We start from the raw sequence: 26211 nt of genomic DNA, 5'->3' as shown, positions 1-26211 counted from the left end.
CCCTGCACTGTGCAGCTCCCCACGGTTGCAGCACACGGACGGTTCTCCCCTCGGGCCCCACAAGAATGGGCCCCATCTCTGCTCCTCCTCAGACTGTGCCCCTGTCCCTGCCCCAGGCACCAGCCGCCTCCAAAGTTTGCTCACAGATTGATTACCGTGTCATTCAGCACCCTCAGCTCCTGCTCTCATTTGCACAGCAGTGCGTCAGGGTGGGCTGAGATGCAATCAGGATCCAGGGCACAGCAGGCAGGGCTGGGACAGACGCGTCCCCAGCGAGCGCCATCCCTCCGTCCGTAGGTGGCACACGAAGCACCGCGTGGCGCCCCGCGGCTCCACAGAGAGTGAACTTTTATTTCCAACAACGACAGCACCTGCCCCGTGGGGTGGGGACGGCGGGGACGGCTGGGAGGGGGCGGCCACGGGGCGAGGGCGCCCGGCCACGGTTCCACTACCCAGCGTGGGGGGCGTGGGGTGCCCGGGGCCGCCGCGCGCGTGCACACGGTGCACTGCGTGAAGAAACATCCCGGTAGAAAAGAACGGAGATGCCAGGGCCTCGGCGGCCGGTCCTGCCCGGGGGGGGCCGGGAGGGTGCGCAAGTGAGCGGTGGGTGAGTGCGGGGTGCGCGGTCCCCCCGCGGGGATGGCTCCGACGGCTGGGATCCCCCCGGGCGCAGAGGAGGACGGAGTAACACAGCGTCCGAGCTGGTCCTGCGCGGGGCTCACACCTCCGTCTGGAAGTCCCCATCGGCCGCATCCAGACCAGCGCAGGGGCCCTCCCAGTCCGCACAACGCAGCTCCAGGCGGTCCCGGTGAGCGCTGGGCAGCGAGCCCAGAGTCATCGCCTTGAATGTGCTCCAGGGCTTGGGCGGCGCGGCCGGCGGCTGCGGGTCCTCGGGGCCAGCGGTGTCCTGCGGGGTGAGCGGGGCTGCGGTGTGTGGCACTGCACAGCTCCAGCCCTATAGGGGGCACAGCCACCCGTGTGCCCCTGCATCCCTGTCCACACACAGCCCCGCACTTACAGTGGCCACGCTCTTCTCCCCACCACCTGATGAGACGCTCCATCGCTTTTCTCGCTGCAGAAAGAGGCAGCACTCAGCCCACAGCCCCCCACAGCCCAGGATCCCACATCCCCCCTGAGTGCCCAGCTCTGCTGGAGCCCAGAGCTCACCTTGATGGTGCCGGCAGCTGGCGCCCGGTACCGGTCCAGCGTGTGGAACTTCTGGTTGAGCTCATGATAGAGCTCAGAGTGACGCTTCCGAGTGTGCATCACCTTCTGCAGGGGAGAGAAGAGCCCTCAGCACACGCACCCACACCCATGGCTGCACAGCTGCCACGTGGGGACACCCAGGGACAGTCTGGCTGTGAGCGACACCCCGTCCCACCAAACCAAAATGTTCCCACCCAGTGCTGGAGATCTGGCGGGCAGTCAGCGTTCTGCAGTGCCCGGTGTGATGTTTTTACAGCCTGGCTCTACCCCATCTGCCCCACGTGGCACAGCTGAGGGTCCCTGCCCCACCACAGCCCGCTGCCACCACTCACCTCGAAATCCAGGTCGGAGTACCGCAACCTCTTCCTCTGGGGGGGGGATGCACAGAGCAGTGGGGAGGAGAGGGACAAGAACAAGGAAAGGTCTTTGCAGGCCAAGGCAGAGCCTCGGGCGTCACACAGCCATCCCCACACAGCAGGTGCCAGGCAGGGAGCACGGGAACAGGGCAGCTCTGCAGCCCTTGGCACACACATATATGCTCACGCACGCTCACCACCCTTCTCCCCGCTGCTTCCCTCCCCACGCACACACATCCCCCAGCACACCCAGCTCTGCGCCCCTCCTCACTTCCCGCTCACCTCCAGGGACCCCACTTTCATGGCAGAGCCAGGCACGGTGCGCGGCATGGTGCGGCTGCGCTCCGACAGCTCCGACGCCAGGATCTGCCGCACCGTGGGGTGCTGCTTGAACTGCAGCCCGTAGGGGTGCTTCACCGTCCCGTAGGGCTGGCTCAGGTTCACGTTGACGTGCTCCACAGAGACAAAGCCGGGGTAGGAATCCCCCTCTCCTGCCCCGGTGGGACGGGGGGTCCCTTCCTCAGTGCTGGGCCCCTCCTCGCGCTGGAAGGGCTGCAGGCTGCGGCGTGGCAGCACCATATAATCGCTCTCCCTTGGCGGCTCCGGTGCCCGCAGCCAGCCGTACTCCAGGGGCCGCAGGCTGCTCTCGGTGCACAGGTACACAGGACCCTGTGCCTCCAGCTGCGCCGGCGGCTCGCCCAGCTCCAAACCCGCCACCACGTTGGGTGTCATCTTGGGCACCTGCACCAGGATGCTGGCGGTGGGGATGTTGCCCGGCAGGCTGGAGAAGCCCAAATTGCCCTCTGAGCTGGTGTTGAGCTTGGGGTCTTCGTCGCCATCCAGCGAAATGCGCGACAAAGTGCCAGTGATGGTGGCAGGGTTGCAGGTGTTCACCTCCTTGAAGAGCACTGCGGGCAGACAGGGGGTTGGAGGGGGTCCTCTGGGTGGGTGGGGGACAAGGAGCAAGCCCCCACATGCTGGCATCACATCGGCATCGCGCCCTCTCCATGGCATGGAGCGGCGATGTCCCCAACCCCCGCGCACGGCACAGGGAGCCCTCACCTGTCTGACATGCCAGGTCAACGTCCTTTTCAAAATCTGTCTATAAAAACACAGAAAGAGGGGGAAAGGGAAAGAGAAAGAGAGAAGAGAGAGAGAGGTGGGGAAGTGAATGCATCTTGGGGACCTGCGGGGCACACGGGGGTCCCTGCCTGCTCCGCGCTGGCGCTGCCGCGCTCACCAGGATCTGCACCTGCCCATTCTTGCAGGAGTCGGGCGAGTTTTCATTCTCCTCGCTCCTGCACACCCCTATCTGACACTTCACCACGTCCTGGACCTGCGGGGACACAGCCGGTGATGGGGGTCCCCCGCAGGCAGTGGGGTGCCCCCGCGCCCCTGGCCCACCTCTCGGCGCAGGAAGCCGTGCACAGTGATGATGACGAAGCCCTGGACGGAGTTGAAGACGGCGAAGAGGACCTGGAAGAGGATGGAGCGCCGGTCGGTCATGGCGAGCACGGCCGACATCCAGGTCAGCGCCAGCAGGGGAAGGACCACGCAGGAGCTCCACAGCGATGCCCTGGGGCAGGGAGAGAGGGCAGGGGGTGAGCCCACCGGAGGGGTGCACTGACACAGCCCCGAGACCCCGACTGCTCCCCGACTGCTGCACCCACACGTGCAGCATCCGAGCACCCCCCCGGGTCCCCTTTTTCTTGGCCATGGTCCCCAGTCCGGTGCTCACCCACGTGTGGGTGAGGGTCATGGGAGCTCCTTGTCCCCCCATCAGTCCCAGGGCGCTGGGGGCCGCGGGGTGGCCCTCACCCTCCCGTAGAACAAAGGGAGGTATTTGGCACTGCCTTTTGGGGATGCGTCCCCTGCAATAGGGACGTCAGGTGGATGGGGGTCCCACCAGCACCCGGGGTCTCAGCGCCAGGAAAGGGCTCCCATGCTGCCCTCCCCCAATCCCCACACTCCAAGCAGGAGGAGCAGAGCCCCCATGCCCCGACCCCGGCGATGAGGTGATGGCAGAAGCCATGCCATGCGGGGGGGATGGCTGCAGGGGGCACGCGACCCCGCGCCCGGGGCCGCCCCGAGCACACAGCCTTGTCTCACACCCCATCCCCGACCCCACGGGGGTGCCCAGCACCCAGCCCAAGTACCGACCCCCCCTCCTCCCACCCCGGTACAGGCTGTGCTCGGGGTGGGGGCGCAGCGGGCGCGTGGCGGGCACTAACATGGCGCTGCTGGCGGTGGCGGAGGTCATGGCCGCGCTGGACACCACGCCGCACTTGGTGCATTTCAGCAGCAGGCTGCCGCAGGGGGGGGGCTTCGAGCTACGTGCCCACCACCCCCCCGGCACCCCGCGGCCAGGAGCGGGCCACGCAGGGGGGGGCAGGAGGGGACAACAAGGCAGGGGGGCAGCGGGAGGGACAGATGGATGGACAGACGGATGGATGGACGTGGGCAGAAAGCAAATGGAGGGAGAAAAAGAAAGAGAAAGAGGGTTAGTTGGGGCAGCAGAGCTGTTAATGATTTGCAGCGGTGGCCAAGCGGCAGCAAGGGGGGTCCACAGCCCCTCTCCCTGGGGTGACAGCCCCCTCCCCATGCGCTGCCCCCAAAGCCCCCTGCAAAAGGGCTGCTCCAGCCTCAGTCCCACCTCCCACCGATGTGACAAATTCCGCTCCATGCTCACCCCGTGCCCATGAGCCCCCGCAGCCCCCAGCCCCACAGCAGGGCAGGGGGCTCCGCGCCGGCCCCGCACCGTCCCGCCAGGCGCAGGGCACTTACCCAGCTCGCTGCTTTTTGGACTTATCTGAAATGCCGTCGCGGGACATGAGCTTGTTGAAGACGATGATGCCCACCAGCATGTTCACCTTGGGGGGAGCGGAGCCAGGGTTAGGGCATCACGGCCCCCACGACACACAGGAAGGGTCTGGGGTCCGCGGGGGTCCGTCCTACCAGCACAATGACGGCTGCGGGTCCCACGAAGGCGTAGAGCAGACCGCCCTCCAGTGAGAGCCAGCAGCTGCGGGGACCAGGGGGGGTCAGGGGTGTGGGGAGGGGATGCCCCCGCCCGCTCCCCATCCCCATCCCCAGCCTGGTGTGCCCCCCTTCCCCACATACTAGCTTGCCGTCCCATAGCCTTTGGTCCGTGTGAAGCCAACGGAGACGGCGACCACGAGTGCTGGCAAACCTGGAGAAGGGAGGGAGGTGCTGTGCCCCTGGCCACCCCTCCAGGACAGCCCCAATGGATGGGGACAGGGAACACAAGCCAAGTGGGGCCACGCTGCTCTCCGCCTTGCCTCCATTCCTTACGAGGGCTCCAACAACCCCGCGGGGAATGGGAAAGTCGCACGGTGCCCCATCCTCCATCCCGCCAGCCCTTACCCCATCCCAAGCACAGGAAGCGCTTCCTGACCAGGCGTGTCCGGATGCGGCCGATCACCGCCAGGTAGGACTGCCAGGCCTCCGTCAGCACCCAGCAGAAGGATGAGAGGAAGAAGAAGTGGAGGAAGGCGGCCGTCATGGTGCAAACGCCCTGCAGGGACACGGGGAATTTCAGGGGATGCGGCGCGGCGGCGGTTAACATCCTGTGCCCGCGGTGAGGGTTGCGCCAAAGCCGTCACACAAAGCGTTTAATCTCGAGATTGAGTTAATCCAAATCCAATCTGGGAGCTGGGGGTGGGACGCAGCGCGTGGGGGGTGTGGTGAGATGCCCACCTTGCTGAGCATCTGGGTCTGCCCCACGAGGATGAGGACGTTGGAGGCCAGGATGGAGACGCAGAAGTTGAGCAGAATGATGGAGCGCTCTGACTTGATGAACCTGGGGGCAGAGAGGTGTGGGGCTGGGGGGTTGGACCGTCCCCTTCCCTTCCCCTTCCCGTCCCATGTCTCCAAACTGCTGCATGAGCTGCCCCGACTCAGGGATGGTGCCCACCCTAACCCCAGCCGTAACCCTATCCTGACGTTCACCTTTCCCTGCATGGCATCACATCGAGCTGATCCCATTGCTCATGCTGTGCCCCCTTCCCACCCCACTCCCCACCTCTGTCATGCCTTGGGTGCCCCCCAGTCCCCCACCCGACTGGATGCTCACCTCCAGAACGCAGCGTAGATCACCAGCAGCGTCAGCAGGGCCATGCAGGACACAGCACAGCCGATCATCAGCGGCACCGACGGGCTGCCCGAGGGGTCCATGGCCTGAAGGGGAAAGGAGGGAGAGGCTCAGCCCAGCCTCCCCTTGGCAGCTCCCTGCTGGACCCCTCTGCTCCCACTGGGGACCCCCTGAGCATGTGGGCGGTGGCAATGGTGTGGCCAAGGCACCTTCCTGGGGACCCGTGCCCATCTCCATGTCAACGGGGGATGTGGGCAGAATAGCAATAGGGCAGGGGCCTTATGCCACAAGGGTTGAGACCCATCCCCTAAACAGAGCCCACGCCACCTGAGTGCATCCCTCGGACTCCAGGATCCCAAACAGTGGGGAAACCCCCCCCCCCTCCTGCTCTGACATCCCCCATTGCACCCCCCCTCAGTGCCACGGCCGCAACACCTCCTCACCCCCACCCCAGGACTCCCGTTCAGCCGTGCCCTGCAACGTTCCCATCCCCACCTGCTGTCCCCATCCCCACCCGCCGTCCCCTACCAGGTCTTTGGGCAGCTGTGCGATGATGGCGAAGGTGGCGAGCCGGCGGCACTGGCATTTGGTGTGTGCTGGAAGGGTCTCCAGGGTTTGGCAGCTCTCCGTGTCCCAGTTTCCCAAGCCAGCATCGCTGATTAATGGGACAAGCACAAGAGGGAGAGAGCAATTTGATCAAACCACCGCACAGCCCCTCGCAGCTCTGGATTAACCCTTCGCTCACCCCCCCAGGGTGAGTGCCTGGGGTGCGAGGCATGGCATGAAGCGCTGATCCCCTCTTGGAGCCTCAGTCTGCAATCGTCCCATCCAGACTGGGGGGCGACAGCCAGACAGAGGGGTCCAGGCCTGGAGGGATGGGTGTAAGCAGTCCTGGGGCTCCCCAGCACCTGGCACAGGAAAACCCTCTGCAAACTCAAATTCAGGGGGGCAAATGCTCCCCCTCTGCAACTGCGGGGCCAATGCCCTGCAAGAGGCAGTGCTGGGATGGGGAGCCCATGGGGATGCTGTGCCACTTGCATAGGGCAGAGGGGACTGAGCTGTGGGTCTGTGGCACAGCTGGGAACATCCGTCCCCATGCTGGGCTGAGACCCAGCGCGCTCATCACAGCCACAGCCATCACCACGGCACATCTCCTGCCAGCAGCAGCCCCCCAGCACCAGTGGGGCTGTCCTGGCACCAGGGATGCCAAGGTGCAGGGCGCCCAGGGGTGCTGTGTCCAACCCCACGATGCAGCCCCCCCCCCACCGTGCCCTACTTTTCCTCTCTCCTGCCACAGCAGCAAGCACTGCGCTAACAAATTGCATCTGGCAGGCTGTAGGCAGCTGTCTCCAGCGTCATGCTGAAGCAAATCGATACCCACACCAGCAAAATTATCCCCCAGCCGGAGGGGCTCAGCGTGGGATGGCACTGGCCCCACTCCCCACGGTGCCTCTGGGGCCATGGGAACAGCACCTCCCCCCCCCACCCCATCCCTGCACCCCACTCACGTCCTTGAGTAGTCCCAGGTGACGCACTGCGGGTGGGATGTGCCCTGCGGATGGACAGACAGACGGGTTGGACCCGGCCCCACAGGGTGCCCATCCCCACATGGGGCAGGAGGGGCTGAGGGGACACTCACATTGATGATGTGGGAGAGCTCCACCAGCACGAGGGGCTCAGAGGGCCTGGTGGGTGGGCGCACCGTCACCATCAGCACTTTGGAGGTGACGGCCAGCGGGGTCCTGTGGGGAGCAGGCAGCTGCGGTGGGGACACAGGGACATGGGGACAGGGGGACATGAAGACAGGGGGACACGGGGACAGCCCCACTCACCTGGGGGGCGGCAGGATGAGTCCCAGCGTGCGGTACAGCACGGCCCCGATGACAAAGTGGGACGACTCATCCAGCTCTGCAGAGGGGACGGAGAGCGGTGCTGCGGTGCAGGGAGGAGCAGAGCCATTGCCCAGCACACGCGTGTGCACGCATTGCAGACATGCACCCAGCAGGCACACACAGCTGCTGGGACACGCAGGAGGGAGCACACGGCCCTGCAGCACAGGCACACGCTGCTCCCCAGCAGATGAGCAGGCAACATGAGCAGGCATCGTGCCACCTGCACACACATGCACACTTGCAGCTGTGCGCTCAGTCATGCACTCACATACGTGCACACTCGTGCTGACACAGACTCCTGGACGTGCATGCTCAGCCACGTGCACACATGGACACACTCACAAAGGGTCAGGTGCACACTCACATGTCCTCACACGTCTGCTCACACAGCCAGAGATGCGCGTTCTCACGTGTGCACCCTCACATGTATGTGCACAAAGAGGCAAGAGCGTGCTCACAGCCATGCTGGCTCAGACATGCACATACACCGGTGCAGACTCCAGGATGCCTACGCTCATCCACTCGCACACACGTGTGCACACTCGCTCCCCTGCCCACCCCCGTACCGGCAGAGGCGAGGCTCAGCACCTCCCTGGGGATGAAGAGTTTGTCCTCAGAGCTGCGTGCCCAGTCCTTCATGCCCCGACGGCCCTTCATGGGGAAGTTGATGTCGCTGGACACGGCAGAGACGGGCTCACGCTGGATGCTGATCACTGCGAGCACAGCAGGTGTCATCCCCAGGACCCCCCACCCCAGGACCCCCACCCCAGGACCCCCACCCATCCCACCCCACTGCCCGTCGCTCACCCAGGTTGTCGGTGACAATGAGCGAGCTCTGGAACGCCTTCAGTGCATCCCCCACCAGGTGGATGAAGTCCTCCACCACCTTCATCAGGTGCACGGAGCCGGGAGAGACCTGTGGGCAGCAGGCAGCTTGGTGTACATCCCCCGCATGGGACACCGTAGGGGCGCCTCGTGGGGACAAACGGCCACGCTGCTCACCTGCTGTGCGTCCTCCCACTTGTCCCTGTTCTCTGCATCAACCATGTAGCTCACCACCTGGAAGAAGCGCTGCAGGGACGGGGCTCAGTGGCACCGGGGGTGGACAACCACCACCCCCACCAGCACCCAGCAGTGCCCCCATCCTACCTGCACATCCTCAGAGGACGGGATGTAGGTGGCTCTCTTGAAGGTGTCGGTGACGTTGCGCAGGATCTCGACGGAGAAGAGCAGGTCCCCGCTGTAGTAGGTCTTGCGGGCCATCAGCTCCAGCAGGCTGCGCACCACCTGCGACATGCCCTCACCCGCCAGCACTCGCTGCCCCTTGGCCAGGTGCTCCCGCAGCTGGATCAGGATGAGGGCAGGGGACAGCGGTGTCACCCAGTGGCCAGCAGGTGCCCTCATCCCTTGCCATGCCCAGAACTAATCAGACTAATTAGGGAAGCAGCAGGAAAAGGGGGCCAGAGGGTCTTTCCATCGCAAGAGTCACTTTGCGACTTCCTTCCCCACCCTGCCTCAGTTTCCCCACGTGGTTACCCACAGGGCGATGAAATAACCCCCCTGTGGAGCAGGAAGCGTGCTAGGGGGACACCCACCCTGCATGGGGACAGCAAGGGACGGGGACTGCGGACCCACGGGGACAGGGGACGGAGCGTGCACCTACTGAGAGATGCAAGTATCGATACTCGTGGGAGATGCAGCGGGCGAAGCTGGGCACACCCCAGTATGCAACCCCGTGGGGGTTCAGCAGGCACCGGCGGCTGGCGGACCCTGCAGGGGAAACAAGGGCTGGGGGCTCAATGGCAGCACCCCCAGGGCTGGGGGGAAGCTCGCCCCTCGCCCCTCACCTGTGGCATTGGGAGGACACTTGTTGTAGATGACGTCCCCCGCTGCGGTTTTCTTCCAGGTCATCAGCATGACGTACTCGTCCTTGCACATCTCGTGGTAGGCTGTGGGGCGGGAAGGGGGTCAGACACAGCCCCGGCCCCTGGGTGGGCGCTGGGGGCTGCCCCGTACCTGGGCACTTCTTCTCATTGCAGGTCTTCACCTCCTCGCCCGTGCCCTCGCAGGGGTAGCCCTGCACGCCGGTGCCCTCGCACATGCGGAAGCGGCGCTGCCAACCCGTGTCGCACGTCTTGGAGCAGAGGCTCCAGTGGTTCCAGGGGCCCCACTTGCTGTCGGCTGTGGGGACAGGGACACCGTGGGGGCCCCGGGCTGCTGAGCGCGACAAGCGACACCCAGTGCCATGTGGGGATGGGGACGGGGCAGGGCTGTGCTCCCGCTGCGCTGCTGACTGCAGAGTCAGTAACTTAAATCTCTCCAACAAGAGAAACGTCCCCCTCCTGCAGGCCTGCTGTTGGCAGCCTGAGGGCACCCAGCCCACCCTACACCCAGTTCCCTCCACCTGCAGCTGATGCAGGGAGAGATGAAGGACGGGGGGAGGACAGGGCACAGCTGTTAGCCCCGTGTCCCCATTCCTGATCCCCAGGACCCTGCGGGGCAGTGGGACGGGGTCAGTTCTCAGTCCCACCATTGCACTGCGTGCACCAGGACCTGCAGCCATCAGGTACCGATGGGTACTCGGCACGGTGCAAGGAGCAGCAGGGATGAGCAGCACAGAGATCTCCTCCAGCTGGAGGGAGCAACCAGCGCGAGCTGGGCGGCTGCTGCACCCCAGCACTGTGCTTTTGTCCTGCTCCCCATGCACCCCCCCTCCGCAACGGTGACCCCGCAAGCATGCCAGCAGCTTCGCAACACCGACAGCGACACCACAGCAGCATTAAGGCAGAATCATGCCGCATCCCTCCCGGCCCCCCCCCAGCACACGGAGCCTTACTGGGACACATGGGGTTGGAGCACTCGCGGGCATCGGCGTGGGCTCCCCTGCACTCCGCCCAGCCGTGGGCTGAGACGCTGCACTTGCGCGTGCGCTGCTGGGTGCCGTTGGCGCAGGTGACGGAGCAGCGGCTCCAGGCGCCCCACTCCAACCACTGCCCTTCCACTGTGGGGACAAAGTGAGAGAAATGGGTCAATGCCCGCGCAGCCCCAGCTGCCCACCGCCCGCACCGCGCTCTGCGTGCAACGGGTCCAACCTAACGACGCGCCGCTTCACGTGGCCGAGCTGAGCTGGCAGCACCCAGCTGTGCCCTCACCAGGGTCTCTTCACCAGGACAGACCCCGACCCCACAGCACTGCTGCTATGGCACAGCAACGCCGCAGCACCGCTCTGCACCATGAACTCCGACAGATTCCAGCACTCTGGGTGACAAAAGCCACAACGCGCAGCGGGGACGCAGCCCTGCATGGCGAGGATGTCGGGTGCACGCAGTGCACCTCGCGTTCCTCCTGCATCACTGCACCTCACACGGGGTGTCCCTGCAGCCCATGGCTCTGACACAGCATCTCCGACAGCATCTCCACAGCTCCGACACGCAGCCAGAGCCCTCCGCTGCCTCCAGCACCTCCCCAGTGCCCCACGATGTTCCCGTGCCACCCCAAGTGCAGCACACTCTGGGGATGGCTCCTCATGCCCATGGTGGGGGCTCCGGGCCCTGCAGCACGGCTGGCTCTCCATGGGGACCACTGCGTGGGATGCACCCCTGTGTCCTCCCCACGCTGTCCCATGTCCCCGTGGCTGCAATGCCTGAACCTTGCATCACTGCAGCCCCTGTGCCGAGAGCACAGCCCTCACTCTCAGCTCTTTTCCTGGCTGTCCCAGGGCTGGGGACACGGAGCAGGGGGAGAGGGGAGTGGTACTGACCCAGGCAGGTCGCGATACTGCAGGGCTTGGCCTGCAGCTCGGGGCCCTCGCAGGCTTTCCCTCCGTGCTGCGGGGCCACGCACCGCCGCGTCCTGGTCCTGGCCCCTCGCCCGCAGGTCACCGAGCACAGGCTCCACGGGGACCAGTCCTCCCAGGCACCGTGAACTGCAACACAGCACAAGGCCGTCACGGCACTCCTGGCTCCCTGGACTGCAGCCTCCCTGCATCCCCTCCTCCTGGCACCGAGGGGTCCTGGACATTGCAGACCCCTTGTGCCTGGGGGCACCGCTGGGCATGATCCCATGGCACAGCTGTACCCTCCCCACCTTTGTGCCCTACCAGCTCCAAGCAGGCAGCAGCGAAGCCACATGGCTCCCTGCCCAGCTCCAGCTTCCCTGCTGGGTTCCCAGTGGTGTGTGCATGCTGTGCCTGCTCACCCTGGCACCAAACCATGCGCACAGCCCCTGTGTGTGTGCACATTACACGAGCTCAGCTCATCTGGAAGCAGCCAGGGACCATGCAGCTCCCCAGGCATCCTAAAGGATGCTCTGTGAGCTGAGATGTCCCCATCAGCTCCCGCACCCAGGGGAGCACCCATATGTCATGGAGTGCACAGCCTGCCTGCTGCAGACACACTGCTCCCTGCAGCCCCACACAAGATGCACAGCCCCCTTAGTGCACAGGGCACAGCAGGCATCCATCCTGCTGCTCCTGCCCGTGATCCTGCTATGAGCACCAGGCAGCTTGGCCACCTCCTGCCACGCACAGATTGGGATCAGCTACCGGTGGCTTCCCGACCCCAGCCCCACGCCATGGGGCGCACACACTGCACTGTTCCCCAGGCACAGCGCTCTGCGGGTTCGATGCCCCAGGGATGGTGAGATGATGGGGAAACGAGCTGCACAAAGCTGCATCCTCGCTCCCCCCATTTTCCACAAACGCACAGCGCTGCTGTCCCCATCCCTGCACGTCCCCCCGCTCCCCAGTGCCCCATACCTGGGCAGGTGGCCGTGTTGTTGCAGGTGCGTGTCTCCCTCAGCAGCCCACTGCACAGCGTCCCGTATGGAGAGGAGACACAGGAGCGCGTCCGCACCTGGGAGCCCTGCCCACACGTCAGTGAGCAGACGCTCCACTGCGACCACTCCTCCGCTGCGGGGTCCCCTGAGGGGAGACAGGGTGTGAGGGATGGGGACAGCGTGGGGAGAGTCGTGCGGACCCTTTGGGGATGGGGTTGGAGTTGGGGACGGGGTTGGAGACGGGCAGCATCCACAGGCACAGCGAGCACGAGCACACCGAGGTTGCAAGCAGGGTGAAGGAGCCCCCGCTATGGCACTGCTGCTCCCAAGCCTGGAAAAAGGGTCAGGGCTCAAGATCCGACACCTCTCGGAGTCCCTGCGCAGATCTGACCCTGTGTGGAGTCCCAGCCCTGCACGACCTCTGGGTGCCCTGGGAGACCTGCGGCATGCAGCACCGCCTGCCCTCCCCGCAAAGCCACACTGCTGACATTTGCAAGCACCCAGCTCTGATGAAGCTTGATGATCTACCTGAAGCTATCGGACAGACCAGAAGAAAAGGCCATCAATTTAAATTAAAAAGGAATACATGGAAAAAGGCTCTGAAGGGGACAGAATTTGTCCCGCAGGCAGGCTCTGCTCCTTCCGAGCTGCCTGCATCATGGGGCGATGGGGCCATCCCTCCCATGGGGTCATATTTGGGGCGGCAGTGGGGCTGGGTGCCCCCCACAGTGGGTGTTCCCATGCCCCTGGCTGCACCCAGCAGTTCCATGGGGTAGGAGCTGGCTGTGGGAGATCTGCATGCCGGGCACACGGAGCAGTGCTGGGGCCCATCCATCTCCCAGCTTGCCTCCAGGCCCATCAATCAGGAGGTGCTGGGGAGGGGGAGCACAGCACTCCAATTACCCAGATGAATTTGCCAAATAAATACATTTGAACGAAACAATTAATAGATTTTTCTTTTCTTTTCTTTTCTTTTTTTTTTTTTGCTTTACAACCCTCGGAGGAAGGCGCAGAGGAAAAATGTATAAATGGAACAAATGAAGTCTGTCCGTGGGCTGGAAGCAAAGGAAGTCACTCTGTCTGCATCACCCATCACCCTGTGCAGAGCCACCCATCCCTCACCCTACTCTACCTGTCTGGGCCATGTACACCCCTGGCTCATCCGCCGACCGTGGCCACTGCGTCTTCACCTTCTGGTTCTCCTCAACAGCATTGCCTGGAAGAGAGAAGGGCTGCAGTGAGAGCAGGAGGGGGACGGGCACGGAGATGGGACATTGTGGGGACAGCAAATACAGGGATGGGCACGGGGACGTGGGGACAGAGCTGGGATGGGATGTGGTGGGGACGCTGTGAAGTGGGGTGAGGATGCCCAGCCCCATGCTGAGCACTGTGCGGCTTCACGGTGTGTGAGGGTCACAGATGGCTGAGCACAACCACAGCCTCAAAATGCACCACACCTCTGCCAGCCCCTGCATTTTGGTCGCGTGGGCTGAAATCCATCCACGCGCTCCAGGGTACCGATGTCCCCAGTGCACCTCTGGGCACCCGAATGGCAGCGAGCGGCGGCGCTCTCCCTTCCCCACCGAACAGATTGCTGCAGTGAGGTGGCACAAATTTATGGCTCAGCTCACCAAAAATAACAAGAGATCCATCAAGAGCATTTGGCGTGAAATTAACTGGCACACAGAGAGCTCAGCAGAGAGGCACGGGGGCAGCCTTACCCCATCTCCCCATCCAGATCCTCCTGGGACCCCTCTGTGTCCCCACATCCAGCACACCGATGTGATCCCAGCGGTGGGAGCGGCGCGGTGCCATCGGGATGGAGGTGGCACCGATGTCCCCAGGCATCAGGGTGCAGGTGGCACACACAGCCCGAAGCCCCACTGCACCCCATTGCCGGGCCAGCTGGGATGGTGTGACCAGTGACCACCTCAACACAGCGACGTCCCCATGGGATGGACGGGAGGTGACACGGGGATGTGGAGCACCCAGCTGTGCTCCTTGTGCCATGCACGCAGGTGATCCATGGCTGCAGGCACGGAGCACCTCCTGTGCTGTCACTTTGCAGTGCCAGAAGATAGACTCAAATTTACCGACTCGCCTTCATGACCCTGCCTGGCTCTGCCCCGTGCTGGGACGCAGCCCCGCTCTGCGTGCGCCACTCTGCAGCACATGGGGACACGGGGGACCATCAGGTGCTGCTCAGCCATAGGGCCACCCGGCCCTGAGAACAGCACAGTGCAATTACAAACATCCCCGCGAGAGCCCGGGGAAGCCATAAATCCAGAGGATATATGAGGGCGCTCTGCCCAGCTGTGTTCGACAGAGACACCAAATTCAATTTTCTTTGGAGAGCACTAAATCCCCAGTCCTCACTGCAGGGCTCTGCCCGCAGCCGTGCCCAGACCCTGCTGCACCCGTAGCACCTGACCCAGGGTTCCCCATAACGCCGCTGCTGCGAGGAGGGGGTCCTTTAGTTTGACCCCCCCAACGGTGGCCATGTCCCTGAAAGCTGGGAGCCCACAGCATCACTGCCGTGGCGGGGGCTGCTGTGGGGCAGTGGTTTCAATGGAATGGGCACCGCGGCCCCATGAGCTGCACGGCTGGAAGGCTGAGAGCCCAATGGCAGAAATACGGGCAGCACAGCTGTGACACAAGCAGTCACTTCATGATGCCCCGAGCCTCCATCCACCCGGTGGGGCAGTTCTGCCTGCCCGTGCACCCACACGATGCTGCACCCACACGATGCTGCACTCCGGGGGCTGCATCCCTTTGGGTACGTGGTGCACAGGGACGGCGCTGGGGATGGGAACTCCATGGCACCGCCGCAGCTGGGAACAGGGCTGCATCCCTTTGGCTCCCACAGTGTAAAAGGGGACAGCGCTGGGGACGGGGACCCCGTGGCACCGCCGTGGCTGGGAACGGGGAGGCCCCGGGAGCTGCTGGGCCGATGCCAGCCCCGAACGGCTGCGGCTCTCGGCGGAGGAGAGCCGGTGAGATCAGTGCTGGGCACCCGCCAAGCTCTGCTCACAGGCGCCATTCAGCCCCAGCCCCGCTGCCGCCCTGAAAGGAGCCCATTCTCCCCCCGGGGGGCTCGGGGGAGGCCAGGTGGGAGCAACCCCTCGCTGCCATGAAGGATGCTCTGTGCTCTGGGCGCAGTGACGCACGTGAGCGCCCGGTGTGCGTGGGGATGCAATGCAACGGGGACGCAGCGCAATGGGATGGCACCTGGACCCAGCGCTCAGCTCTTAATCCTCCCATGCAGAGTTGCATTTGAAGTGGGGAGGGAAGGGGGGGGAGAAGAAAAAAAATCAGATCAAGGAGCTCCCATCGGGATGAGGCGATTTATAGCCACGCAGCTGAAACGGACCGGGGATTTATTTGGGGGATCTGCCCGTAATGACATTTAGCTCCTGAAATAAATGCTAAAGCCCAATGAAATTATATATATACACACAGCCCATCGCCACCACCTAATCTGCTGGGAGCAGCGGTGCCCTGGATAAAGAGAAAGCAGCTAAGCTCCTCGTTGCATCGCCTGGGGCTGGCACAGGGGAACAACATCTGGCCAGACGTGCTCCCAAAGCACCAGGGACGGCGCCACGTGCAAAGGGCGCGTTGGGATGGGAGGCTCCCCAGCAGCCCAGCCCCGCTGCTCAGGGCAGGGGGGGCACGACTGCTTTGCTTGCAATTTGTTGCCGCAATTCCATCCTGAGCAAATGGCTTTGCTGTGCCTGGTTAACAGCCCGGCCGTGCCATCCTGCCTGGAATAACAAGAGCACGGGCTGCAGCAGTCAAGGGTAATTTGCCGTGGGAAAGGGTCATTTTACCTGCAAATTGTTTTCCACGTCTGCACCAATGCAGAGTGACAGCGCTCCTGCTCTGGGCTCGCGGTCAGGCGAGCAGAAGAGCGGCCGCGCAGGAGGAGAGCGAGGCCCCGGGGCTGCACAGGCTGTGCTCAAAGAGCCGTGGCAAAGCGCAGGGGCTGGGCTGGTCAGAGCGAGCTGCAGCTCTGGGAGCTCAGCGTGTTGCTCAGAGAGAAGCACCCAGAGCTGGGAGTGGGCACGGGAGGGATTTACCCCTGGTGTGGGTTCTCAGCTCCGTGCGCTGCGCACGCTGGGCACCCTCCTGTCTCAGGAAGTGTATGCAGCAGGATTTATCCTTTGCGTGGTGTTTCTGCTCAGTGCAGAGCCCATTTTGCATCCCCCCCCCACCTTGAGAAGTTGCATGAGCAAGATCCATCCTTCGCATATTTCCTTGCTCCACAACCAGATGTGGATTTGCACCTCCATTCCCGAGGAGCGTGGTCAGGATCCATCCATTCACATTCTCCCTGCTCAGAGCACAGCGCCCAGTGAGGGACAGGAGTGTGCATGAACAAGATCCACCCTTTGCACCGTCCCCGCTCTGTCTCCAGCCCCAAACCCCATCCCACCACCCCCCAGCACGCCCCACTCACCATGGGGGACCTCGGGCAGCTCGAACTCATTGCCACTGGCAGAATGCAGCTCAGGTTGGGGGCAGCACTGGGGGGTGGCAGCGGGCGGCGGGGCAGGCGTGCGGGTGGTGGGGAGCCGTGTGCCGTTGTGCCGCGGTGCCGGGGGGCTTTCTGCTTGGCAGCTGCAACCCGCATGGGTGAGGCCGCAGCGCCGGGCGCCGGGGGCTTGCAGGCACTCCTCCAGCCAGCGGCACAGCACGCTGCATGTGAACTGGCTGGAGTTGTTGTTGTTGATGAGCAGCACCTCCACGAAGCGGAACTCCAGCGCTTGCGGGGCCAGCAGGCGCGGGGCAGCCTCGGGTTCCGCCGCCAGGCACAGCTGCACAAAGTTCTTGTCGAAGTGCAGGAAGGTGAAGGGCCCCGCGGCCTCGCACAGCTCCAGTTCGGCTTCCTCGCCCTCCTCCTCCTCCTCCTCCTCCTCGGGGTGTGGGGAGGGCGGGGGGCTGGCGGGCTCTGTGCGCGGCTCGCAGGTGTAGTTGGCCAAGTAGTGGTCGAGCGGCAGCACCATGGGCGAGAAGTGGGTGCACACCTGCTCCTCACGGTTGAAGCGGAGGTACAGAGAGTACTTGGTGGGGTCGGGGTTCTCCAGGGTCCAGGAGCAGCCGGAGGAGATGGTGGGGAAGAGGTCCTTGAGAGAGAAGGAGCCGTAGAGGACGCCGGAGGCCAGAGCGGAGCAGGCGCTGGGAGCCGGGTCAAAGCCCCGCGTGAGCCACAGGACAGACGATATCACAGCCAGTAAGAGGGGACCAGCAGCGGTCATCCTATGGCATTTGCCCTGTGGGAGAGATGGACGGATGGATAAGCAGACGAGACAAATGGGCAGGCAGATGGATGCTTACAGGGAGCTGCACCAGGAGTGCGGAGCTGGTGCAGGGGGGGTCAGGCACATCGGGTGTCCCCAGCCCCCAGGGGACAGCCCTCACCCAGTGCTGCACTGTGCTGCGGTGACCTCCATGATGGCAGCTGTGAGCCAAAGCCACCAATGCTGCAGCCCCTGCTCGCTCAAGGGCAGGAGCTGTGCAGTGAACGGATGCTGGGGGTCACCGTGGGAGATGCCATCCCCTGCAACACAGCCCCCAGGCTCTGCACAGCACCCAGGACCCTGCTGCCATCCCATTTCCATGCACATCCCTGAGATTGGCAGCCTCTGTAGGGATCCCTCCTGCAGCCCCGACCAGCACTGCCCAGCAGGCACAGCACTCTGGACTCATCCTGCAGCCCCCCCCTGCACCCCACAGCTCACTGGGACGCCCTGCTGTCACGGCATCCACACCTCCCACACCAAGACCCCAGCACGGGGCGAGCTATCATTCCAACACCTATTTCTTGGGAACCGCACCAAGCACGCAGAGCATTGCTGTCAATAGCTGTTTAAGAACTCATTAACAAAATAATGCACGCGGTGGCCTTTTTAAGCAGGACCAGAGGGCAGCTTTACAGCAGCCAAGGACACCGATCGCCCATCAGCACTGCTCTGTGGGGCAAGGGGACAACTGGAGAGGGCTGGGAGGTGCCCCTTCACCCTCAGGCTCTTCTATGTTCCAAATCCTATCCTTACTGCTGGCAGCCGGGCTTCCCCTACGCAGGGCAGGAGCCGGAGCTGCGGCTGAGGCTGCGCTGAAGCGGTGCAGGGCACATTAGGGAGCTAAAAATAATCCAGCTCACATGCAACAGGCACAGGGGCTCAGTGCCGGCAGCACGTGCACGGGGAGGAAGGCACGGCAGGCGGCGGTTGGGCAGGATGGAGGTGGGACCCCCAGGTGTAAAATGGGGGGGAATGAATGGAAGCACTGCTTTGTTCCAGCCCCGTTCAACGGGAGACCCCACAAGCAGCTGCGCCGTGCCCCTGCCAGAGCCCTGCAGGCATCACAGACACCGTCAGGATCACGGGGTCCCCTGGAGGATGTGACCATGTGCAGCGTTAGGGATGGCAAGGAAGAGGAGGAGGAGGAAGGGGAGGAGGAGGTCAGATGGGGACACGCTCCACTCTGCAGCGAGCTGAGCGCGGGGCTCCCGCAGCCTGGCAGGGACACAAGATGGTGCTTGCTTCCCTCACCCGGCAGCAGCGAGCAGGGAACGCTTCAGCCCCTCTGCCAGCACAGCCGGCACGGCTCCCTGCATCCCAACCACGCTGCCCTGCAGGAGCATCCCGCAGCCCAGCCCCATAGCAGAGCCAGGATGCTCCCAGCACCAGCGCACAGCCGCTGCCGAAGGCCTTGTTAAGCACCAGCCCCGCTCCCTGCAGCGAGTGCTGCTGCCGCTGCAGTGAAAATATTTCATTGGGCCTCACGCTGAGCCTGAGAAGATATTGAACAGCTGGGGCACCGAGTGACCCGCGGGGACACAGAGCTGCAGAGAGGCTCGGGGACATCGCGGCTGCCACCAGCCCTACCTGGCACCGCCGTGGGGACATCGCGCCGTGCAGCATCGCCGTCCCAGTGCTCCAAAACGGCCCCATCCCTCGTGCAGGGGAGAGCCCAGCACACACCTTGCCATGCTGGGAGCTGTGGGCTGCAGGGATCCCCGCTGCCCCCGGAGATCTGCTGCATCCCAGCGCCTCACGGGGCTGTGGGAGCTGCTGCTGGCACTGCTGGCACTGCTGGCACACTGCAGCCTGCTCCAGCCCCTCTCATCTCCCTTTGTTCCCCGCCCGGGCTGAAGGGAGGGCTGGGTTTTTAATTAAAGCTTTTAAAGAGCCATTACAGAGCCGGGAAACGACGGCATGGAAATGACAGCGCTGTGCCACAGGGGGAGGCGTGGCGGCTCCGCTGGGGAGTGGGCAGCGCTCCATCGCCACTGGGATCCCACATCTCCCCATTGCTGCCGGCATCCTGCATCGCTCCAGGTTCCAGCAGCAGGAGGAGGCGCTGCCCTGCACCGCAACACCCCGGCTGTGCTCACAGGCTGTTTTCCTGAAGATCTTTGCATTAATGGTGACTTCATGGGGGACTCCGCGCAGCTCCGTCTGCCCAGCCCCGGTGCTGGGAGCAGAGGTTTCTCCGTGCCAGGCAATGGTAGAAACAAAGACACCGCCCCAAAAGCGATAAGCGGGCGTCACTAAATCCTGCCAGCATTAATAATCTGAGAAACGATTAATAGCAAAGTAAAGGAGATTTGGGTTTTAAGCGACACGCTTTTCAGCCGGGCGGTGTTCCGTTAATAGGCTGAATTGAGACACGCGATCAGCAGGACTTCGGGAGGTGAGGGAGCAGGGCAGGGCACGGCGCGGGGCAGCGCTGCAGCACCGGGCAGCGGGCTGGAAAGCAACGGCAGGAGGAGTGGGACGGTGGGTGGTTCGGCACAGCGCGGCACGGCTCGGCGCAGGACGCACAGCCCCGCGGCTGCGGGCACGGAGCGCCTCCATCCCATCGCAGCACATCGCAGCTGCCCAGCGGTGACCGCCGGCGAACCAAGCTCCCTAACGAGCTCTTCCCCACGAGGTGAGCCGCCCGCCTCCCACTCCTGGCATCTTCGCTTCTGCTTCAAAGGCAGCGGGAGCCTCAGAGCCGCCCCTGCGCTCACCTCCCGCTGCCGCCCGCACCCAGCGCCGGCGCGGCCTCTCCATCCCTCCTTCAGGCTCTGAGCTCCGCCCGATGAAAGAGCAGAGCACCGAAAACGCAGCCTTCCCCCCTGTCGGCCCCCCGGAACGCGGCACCCTGCGAAGCACGCACGTGCACACGTGTGCGCCCAGGCGTTGCGCGCTGGTGCCGCCGCGAGCACCGACCCGTGTGCGCTCGGCTCGGAGTTGGCTTTGCAGCGCATCCCCCCCTGCCCCCGCTGCCGCCCCTCTCCCTGCTCGCTCCCCGTTTCCTCCCCCCCCGCAGCGCCGTGCCTCCCGGCTCGCTGCCACCGCCGTTCCTGAAGCACGCAGGCTGGCAGCGGCGCGGAGCCGTAATTAATGGGGCCGCTTTGCCAATCAGTGGCCGCGCCGCGCTACCACTGGCAAGCAAAGGCCTTTTTATTTATTTTACTTAACTGCTGTTGGTAAAACTCCGCTCCAGAAGCAAGGCCGGGAGACGGCGCGGGGGGATCTCCGCTGGGATTAAGGATTGCGCTCTGCCAGGGAATGGGGTGAGCACAGCCCACACCCCATCAGCAGCGAGGCCCCCCCAAGTCCGGCACTGGGCTGCTCCCTCTGCCATCCCAGTGCCACAGGGACGCTGTTCCCACTGCACAGACCCGTCCTGCCCCTCCCCCCCGCCCCCCCCCGACACCGTGCCAAGGGGCAGGGGGTTCCAGGAGGTCACCAAACTGGGGTTCCAGACCTTCAGGCAGCGGCAGTAAATGGATGCGTGCGGGGTGGGGGTTCAGTAGTCCCTGGTTTTGTCTGGAGCTGGATGCGTCGGGAGCCTCCGAGGTGCTGCTCTCTGGGGAGGAGAAGAGCTTGGATCCACCCTGCTTTCGGCAGACATTGAGAATGAATAGATGGGCTGAGAGCAGAGGGACGCGGTGGCCCCTGCAAGCACAGAGGAAAGACGGAGCCTTGATGTTTGGCAACCGAGTCGGGTGGCTCCAGGCCAGCTTCGTCCCCATTAGAGGATGGCAGCGTGGTAGGAAGTGAATTTGCAGGGCCCTGGTCCAAATTCCCTTGGAGAAGCATCGAGGCGTCAAAGTAGGCAGGTCCCAAAAGGTCCGTGTGTCCGTCCGAGTGCGGGGCTGCCGCATCCCCTCCTGTGGGGCACGGAAAGCACAGGGAGCCTGTGGGGACGGGGCTGTCCTGCCCCATATCTGTCACTCAGCAGCGATGGGCACAGCCCAGGTGAAGGAAAACCCATCGATTCCCGTGGTTCCATATAGAAATAGCCTGGATGCAGGCAATGATGGCAGCACCCACAGGTCTGTGTCCATTTTCTCTCCAGCTCAGACTGAGGTTTGTAGCATCCCAGCTCTCAGCTCCTGGCGAACTCCTTAGATCAAAAGCAGTGTGTGGGAAGAAAAGGCCTCGAGGAGGAACTGCTGCCAGGCTCCAGCACAGAGGGGCTGACGCCGCCTCGCAGCCGCCTCCAGTGTCCGCGGTGCCAAACCCCACTGGGGAATGGGGCTCTGAGCAACCCGACGAGGGCGGCCAGGGGGCAGCCAAGCGAGAGCCACAGTGACAGTGACGACAGCTGTGGCCGCCCCGCTCCTCCCCACCTCCTCTGCGCTGGGACCACATGAGCACCAACGCTGGCTCCCACAGCCTGGCTCCAAACCGAGCCGCCGTGGGGCAGGGCTCAGCCCCCACTGCTCCCAGTGCCTCCCCAAAGCTCCGCTCAGCGCCAGTCCCACACCACATGCCCCATCTACCAGCATCACCCACCCCAAAACCACAGCCAGACGCTCAGCACAGCGCAGCTCGGCCGCCCCAGGGCCGCCTCCTTGGGGCCAAATCCCCACGTCAGCGGTGCCAGGCGGCATCCAGCACACAGCAGTGCCATGACCTAGAAAAACAGAGGGCTGCTCACACACCGCGAGCCACAGCGCACACTGCCAGAATGGGGCTGCACAGATCCTCCTGGTGCTTCAACAAGTGACACAGGGACACATGTGGCATCGCTCCATCTGCACATCCCTGAGCACATAGGTCCCAAAGGAAGGGAAGGGAAGGGAAGGGAAGGGAAGGGAAGGGAAGGGAAGGGAAGGGAAGGGAAGGGAAGGGAAGGGAAGGGAAGGGAAGGGAAGGGAAGGGAAGGGAAGGGAAGGGAAGGGAAGGGAAGGGAAGGGAAGGGAAGGGAAGGGAAGGGAAGGGAAGGGAAGGGAAGGGAAGGGAAGGGAAGGGAAGGGAAGGGAAGGGAAGGGAAGGGAAGGGAAGGGAAGGGAAGGGAAGGGAAGGGAAGGGAAGGGAAGGGAAGGGAAGGGAAGGGAAGGGAAGGGAAGGGAAGGGAAGGGAAGGGAAGGGAAGCTCTCCCCGTTCTCCCCCAGATCCTCCTGCCACCTGCACACGTGCCCATGCCAGCACACGCTCGGTGCCCACGTGTGTGTCCTCACTGCGTGCCCACGCTCCCCAGGCACCGCTCACCCCATAGCACTGCACTGGGGGCTCTGTGTAGCCCCTGACCAAACAAAGCCCCGCGCAGGAACGGCCGCACGCTGTCCCTGGTGCGGTGCCAGCGCCGTGCCCACGCTGCCCATTCACCGCGGTGCCGGCGTGGGGACAGGCACACGCCACACACCCACGGGTGCCAGGCTGGCAGCGCGCGCGTGCCCACACCGGGGCTGGCGAGGACACCGCTCAGGCAACCGAACCCCCGCGGATGCGATGCCACAGTGCGGCGCAGCGCCCACCCGCGCGTGGGCACCTCCGTGTCGTAGGGGCAGCGCTGTGGACCCGCACCCCGCGCACGCCCGGTGCGAACCGAGCGCCGCAGCCCCGCAGCTTCCAGCGGGGGCCGGGGCCGCCCTCGGGGGCACCGCATCCCGGCGCCGGTGCGGGAAAGTTCCCCGGGGCCGGAGCTCCCGCAGCGCGGCGGAGCGGGGGCTGTGCCAAGCGGCAGAACGGGAACCGCAGCCCGCAGAGCTGCCGCCCCCGCCGAGCGCACCGCACCCCGGGGCTGGGCACAGCGGGGCGAGACGGAGAAAAGGGCTTCGGTGCACCGGGAGGGGGGGGGGGGCGGCGCACCGGGACGGGGCTTCGATGCACCGGGAGGGGGGTTTCGGCGCACCGGGGGGGGGGGGGATGCTCGGTGCCGCCCTTACCTGCGCTCCGTCAGCAGCGCGTGGAGCCCCGGCGCGGCGCGGCGTGCAGCGGGATGGCCATCCCCGAGCGGCGGCGGCGGCTGCCGGTGCCCGGGAGCGCCCGGGGGAGCGCGGCGGAGGAAGCGGCGGCGCGCAGGGCCGGCAGCGGGCACGCGGAGCGCCGGGCCCCGGCGGTGGTGGCGGAGGAACGCGGCGGCGCGCGCGGCTCGGGCACTTGCTGCATGCGGGGCGGTGTGACAGCAGCGGGCATGGCGGAGTGCGCGGCCCCGCCGCCGCCTTAAGGAGACCGCGGGCGGTGGGAGGAGGGGAGGGGAGGGGGGGAGGAGGGGGTGTCCCCCCCTATCGGTGCTGGAAGGGAGGGGGCGGCCGCTGGGATGGTGAGGGATAGGGGGGGAGGGGGGAAGTGCGCTGGCTGCGCGTGCACGCGGAGCGGGGGGCGGGGTGGTGCACATGTGCAAATGGCTGTTGTGCAAACCGGGAGCGTGCGATGCGCGCGTGCAGATGTGCGGGGTGCACGTGTGGGGGTTGCTTTGTGCGGGCAGGGGCTGCAAGGTGCACACGCGTGGATCGGGATTGTGAACGCAGCGGCCGGGTTGCGTGCATGAGTGTGCACGGCTGGGTGCTCAGCACGCTGCTGCGTGGTGCTGCGTGTGCAGCAGATGCGTTGCACGTGTGTGCAGAGCACGATCTGCAGGGAGTGTGGCACAGGGAGCACCTCGCTGGGTGAGGAGTGTGCTCGGCACACACAGTGCTTGCACACATGTGGAACAAGTGTGTGTGGCACCAGGATGTCCTGCGGGAGGATGGCGGGGAGCTGCAACCCCTCCAACAAAGAGCTGCAGCACATGCAGCAGCTGCAGGAATTGCAGGAGGTGCAGGAGGTCTGCGTTCCCCCCTGCTCTGGGCCCTGTGTGGGTGAACCTCAACACCATGGTGGCACGTGGGGGATTGAGAGCAGCTCTGCACCCACCAAGCACCGACCCAGCGCCGTTCCATCACCCACCACTGCTGGCAGCTTCCAGCCCAGCACAGTGCAGCTGCACGCAGGGCCGTGCCCACGCTGTGCCCGGCGTCTCCTTCCATCCCCCCCCCGTCCCTTCCCTGCAGCCTGCTGGTGCCTGACCCCACGTCCCCAGGCAGGCGCTCGTCCCCTCTGGGTTGAGGCTGAAGGAAAGCACAGCAGCTCACGGGCTGCTCGTTACGCCAGGGAGAGCAGCAGCGGTGGCTCAGACATCACTGGAGGATATTCTGGGCCCATGTCTGTAAACACAGATCAGTGCAGATCGGAGCAGAAGGGCGATCCTGAGCCCACAGCTCTCCGGGTCACACTCTCTGCTTCCCTATGGCTGTTTGCTCCTGCAGCTGACTGGGGCTGCAGGGCCACACGCTTGATATGCTTCCAAATTTCCATGTCAGCAGCTCCAGGCGCCCTGTGAGCGCTGTGGGTCTCTGGGTGCCACTGCTGTGGCCCAGCCCAGCTCCCAGCACCCATCCTAAAGAGCTCCATGTGCAGCAGGGGGGCCCAAGCTGCAGGAGCTGGAGGCACCCACTGTTACCAGGACAACTGGGTGCTTTCTCTGTAGCTGCTTTTTGCTGCTGCATCCCTGCAAACCTCCCCCTGTCACAGCACCACCAGCTGTGCCCACAGCCACCAGCAAAGCACGGGGGTGATCAGACCCCCCCTGACCTCCACGCTCTCCCCTCCAGGACCAGGTGGTGCTCAGGAAAGTGCAGAAGAATCCCATCCCACGCAGGGTATGGCGCCACGATGTGCAGCACTGAGCACCACCAGCACTGGGCAGGGCCCAGCCCAGCCCTCCCCACTGGTTCCCACAGCACCCACACCGCCGTGCTTCCGGCGCAGGCTCTGATTTCCCCTTCACTTGGCACAGAAATCAAGGATGGGGCAGAGTCAGCAGGCTGGCAGGTCCTCTGTGTGTGGCCCCGGGGAGGATTCAGCATAAAGGAGCGCAGTGCCCCCACCGGCACCTGGAGCAGGGGATGCTGAGGGCGGCCCCAGGCTCCTGCAGGCCCTGCACCACTCCCAGGCTCTGTGTCCCAGCAGCAGTTTGGAGGCTGAGCCGTAAGGTGGCCCTCTGTCAGCCGCTTCCCACAAACTTTGCTGCAAATTGCTCCAGCAGAAGAACCGAGGCCACAATAAATGGGAAGGTTTGGGTTTGCAGAAATGATTTGCTTTAATGGGAAACGGCGGTGAGTGCCTGGAGAAGGAGCCCACACAAGGCATGGAGGAGCAGGGCGATGCCCATCGCTGGGGTGGACGGATCAGCCCTGTGCCCTCTGCTCCCCCCAGGTTCTCTGCAAGTGGTGGTGGGGAGAAAAGCAAAGTGAAAGGAGCAGGGGAAGCCTGTGCGTGTGACCAGGATGTGAAAAGCCCTGTGATAAAACCCCGTTGGGGTTTGTGAAGGACCAAGGCGTGCTGCTGCAGGGCACCAGCTGACCCCTGACCCCCCCAGCACTGCCCTCCTGCCCAGGAGATGTTCTGAGCTCAGCATCATCGCTGCATTCGCTTCCAAGCGCTGTTGGACACGGACCAGCAGCCTGTCTGTGTCACCAGGGCAGGGCACAGGGCTCAGCACGCCGGGCTGGGCACAGCACAGGGAGCTCATGGGGAAACTGGGAGAAATGGGGTGAAATGGGGGGAAATGAGAGAATCCCAACCTGGGGGCTGAGCACAGC

At 64.5% G+C, this 26211-nt stretch overlaps 1 protein-coding gene across 2 annotated transcripts; it reads right to left on the bottom strand.

Annotated features, from left to right (window-relative positions):
- Positions 1-348: 348 nt before the first annotated feature.
- ADGRB2 (adhesion G protein-coupled receptor B2) lies at positions 349-23613 on the bottom strand. Of its 2 annotated transcripts, none has more exons than XM_052698875.1 (31): positions 23515-23613; positions 16801-17614; positions 13474-13557; positions 12322-12486; positions 11326-11490; positions 10402-10566; positions 9582-9746; positions 9413-9514; positions 9229-9335; positions 8715-8909; positions 8568-8636; positions 8373-8481; positions 8132-8278; positions 7506-7581; positions 7313-7415; positions 7182-7225; positions 6202-6328; positions 5656-5759; positions 5280-5382; positions 4947-5097; positions 4683-4752; positions 4518-4584; positions 4347-4432; positions 2967-3138; positions 2803-2898; positions 2625-2664; positions 1845-2470; positions 1539-1574; positions 1168-1272; positions 1019-1072; positions 349-907 (listed from the first exon to the last, which is right to left on the bottom strand). In XM_052698875.1, exons 2-31 carry the CDS (start codon positions 17597-17599, stop codon positions 719-721), a joined length of 4521 nt encoding a protein of 1506 aa, XP_052554835.1. In that variant the 5' UTR covers positions 17600-17614; positions 23515-23613; the 3' UTR covers positions 349-718. The 2 variants fall into 2 exon arrangements, with proteins under 2 accessions (XP_052554835.1, XP_052554834.1); XM_052698874.1 differs by lacking the exon at positions 11326-11490 and adding an exon at positions 3794-3892.
- Between the last annotated feature and the right edge of the window lie 2598 nt (positions 23614-26211).

Source organism: Tympanuchus pallidicinctus, unplaced genomic scaffold (assembly GCF_026119805.1).
Source record: "Tympanuchus pallidicinctus isolate F22 unplaced genomic scaffold, pur_lepc_1.0 scaffold33, whole genome shotgun sequence".
NCBI classification, from domain to species: domain Eukaryota; kingdom Metazoa; phylum Chordata; class Aves; order Galliformes; family Phasianidae; genus Tympanuchus; species Tympanuchus pallidicinctus.
Note: the sequence above shows the minus strand (reverse complement) of the source record. Positions and strands in the feature narration are given on the sequence as shown.